This window comes from Etheostoma spectabile, chromosome 4, assembly GCF_008692095.1.
Source record: "Etheostoma spectabile isolate EspeVRDwgs_2016 chromosome 4, UIUC_Espe_1.0, whole genome shotgun sequence".
In the NCBI taxonomy this organism is placed as follows: Eukaryota; Metazoa; Chordata; class Actinopteri; order Perciformes; family Percidae; genus Etheostoma; species Etheostoma spectabile.
In genome coordinates, this window is record NC_045736.1 from 36,080,256 (window position 1) to 36,082,048 (window position 1,793).

At 44.6% G+C, this 1,793-nt stretch overlaps 1 protein-coding gene across 1 annotated transcript in view; it reads left to right on the forward strand.

Moving 5' to 3' along the window:
• Positions 1–1,793, forward strand: part of pdhb (pyruvate dehydrogenase E1 subunit beta) — an 18,695-nt gene that overhangs the window by 6,004 nt on the left and 10,898 nt on the right. Inside the window, exons 6-8 of the mRNA XM_032513636.1 lie at positions 379–569; positions 999–1,093; positions 1,414–1,524. Of these exons, the coding sequence (XP_032369527.1) occupies positions 379–569; positions 999–1,093; positions 1,414–1,524 (397 nt within the window). The remainder of the gene's footprint in view (positions 1–378; positions 570–998; positions 1,094–1,413; positions 1,525–1,793) is intronic.

A 1,793-nucleotide genomic window follows, 5' to 3' on the forward strand; every position in this document is an offset into this window, starting at 1 on the left:
CCAGCCGGTCTAGTAATATGTCATGGTTGACCGTGTCAAATGCAGCGCTGAGATCAAGTAATACTTTTTGCAACTATGTCATTAAATGTGGCTGTCATTAAAGACTTTAACAAGAGCTGTCTCAGTGCTGTGGTGTGGTCAAAAACCTGACTGAAAGGTGTCAAAACTGTTTATTGACAATAAATGGTTGAGTTGTGGAAAGACCGCTTTTTAAATTATTTTACTTAAACGGAAGGTTTGATATCGGCCTGTAGTTGCTGTTGGCTTTAACATGATGTCTCTTCTGTGGACATGTGTCCAAGTTATTTTGTCAACATTACTTGTTTTTGCCTTCAGCGGCTCACACTAATGTTACCTTTGTCCCAACCCCCCTCCCAGGCTGGCCTGAGACCCATCTGTGAGTTCATGACCTTTAACTTCTCCATGCAAGCCATTGACCAGATCATCAACTCCGCAGCAAAGACCTACTACATGTCAGCTGGTTTTCAGTCGGTGCCCATCGTCTTCAGGGGACCCAACGGAGCATCCGCAGGAGTTGCCGCACAGCACTCGCAGTGCTTCGCTGCATGGTGCGTTCACTGACACCTATACTGTTATTACTCTCACTTTTTACAACTTGGATCTTATTTTCGTAGTTTTGTCCATTGTTTTATCAGTAATCACCAAGGTAACAGCTGAGATGTGGGTACAAAAAAGACTACCTACAGTAGTAATCAGACAATGGAAGTTCCAAAAAGGAGATATCCTTTAATGGTGGTGGTGGTGGTGGTGGTGGTAGTAGTAGTAGTAGTAGGTGAAGTAACAGTATGTGATGTTGTTCTGAGAGTAAAGGCGCTGACACACTAACCTGATAATCAGCCGTTGGCGTTGCTTCTGTGTTTTCCGAGGCACTTTTTGGACCAACTCATGGAGACCGACAGTCCGACTGCCTTTTCTGCCAAATGTTGGCCGTCGGGTTGGTGTGTCAGAGCCTTAACAGTTGCTGTGTCTGTCCGCAGGTACGCTCACTGTCCAGGCCTGAAGGTTGTGAGTCCCTGGAGCGCAGAAGATGCCAAAGGTCTCCTGAAATCAGCCATCAGAGACGACAACCCTGGTGAGACACCGCACTACAGTTGGTCAAAGTTCAACATCACAAAGGGTTCCACAAAGTTCTTGCTGCTCCACATGTGGAGCATGTTCTTTCCCCTCAAGTGAATTTTTGTATTTGGACACATCTTAAAAGTCAGAAACAAAGTCCGAACCCCATTATTTAATAGTTTCTATTTTTATTCTATTGTCTTTATTTTATATGAACTTACTGATTCTGTCACGCATGATAGCTTTAAGAATGCTTCCTGGAGAGAGGGATGCGTTTACACCTTTTCAACGTCTGACTAGAATGCGTGACAAACACTGTGACACTGTGTGTTGCAGTGGTGTTCCTGGAGAACGAGCTGATGTACGGCGTTCCCTTCGAGATGTCCGAGGAATCACAGTCCAAAGACTTCACCATTCCCATCGGCAAGGCTAAGGTGGAGAGACAAGGTGAGACTTGGTTGTACCAAACCTGGCAACCTCCCTGGGACGACAAGATTGGACGCAGTTTCACACAGTCACTGCACCCGAGAGCAGATAGTTTCAGCATGTAGATCAGTATCATGAGCTGGTCTTGTCTTACACTAAAAAATAAAAAATGTTGAGCTATTCTTTGAATTAGCAGAAATCACTACAAAAGGCAAATAGATGGGTATAACAGTCTGTAATAGTATACAGTCCCTGACAAAAGCCTTGTCGCTTGTGTACAAATTGACCTG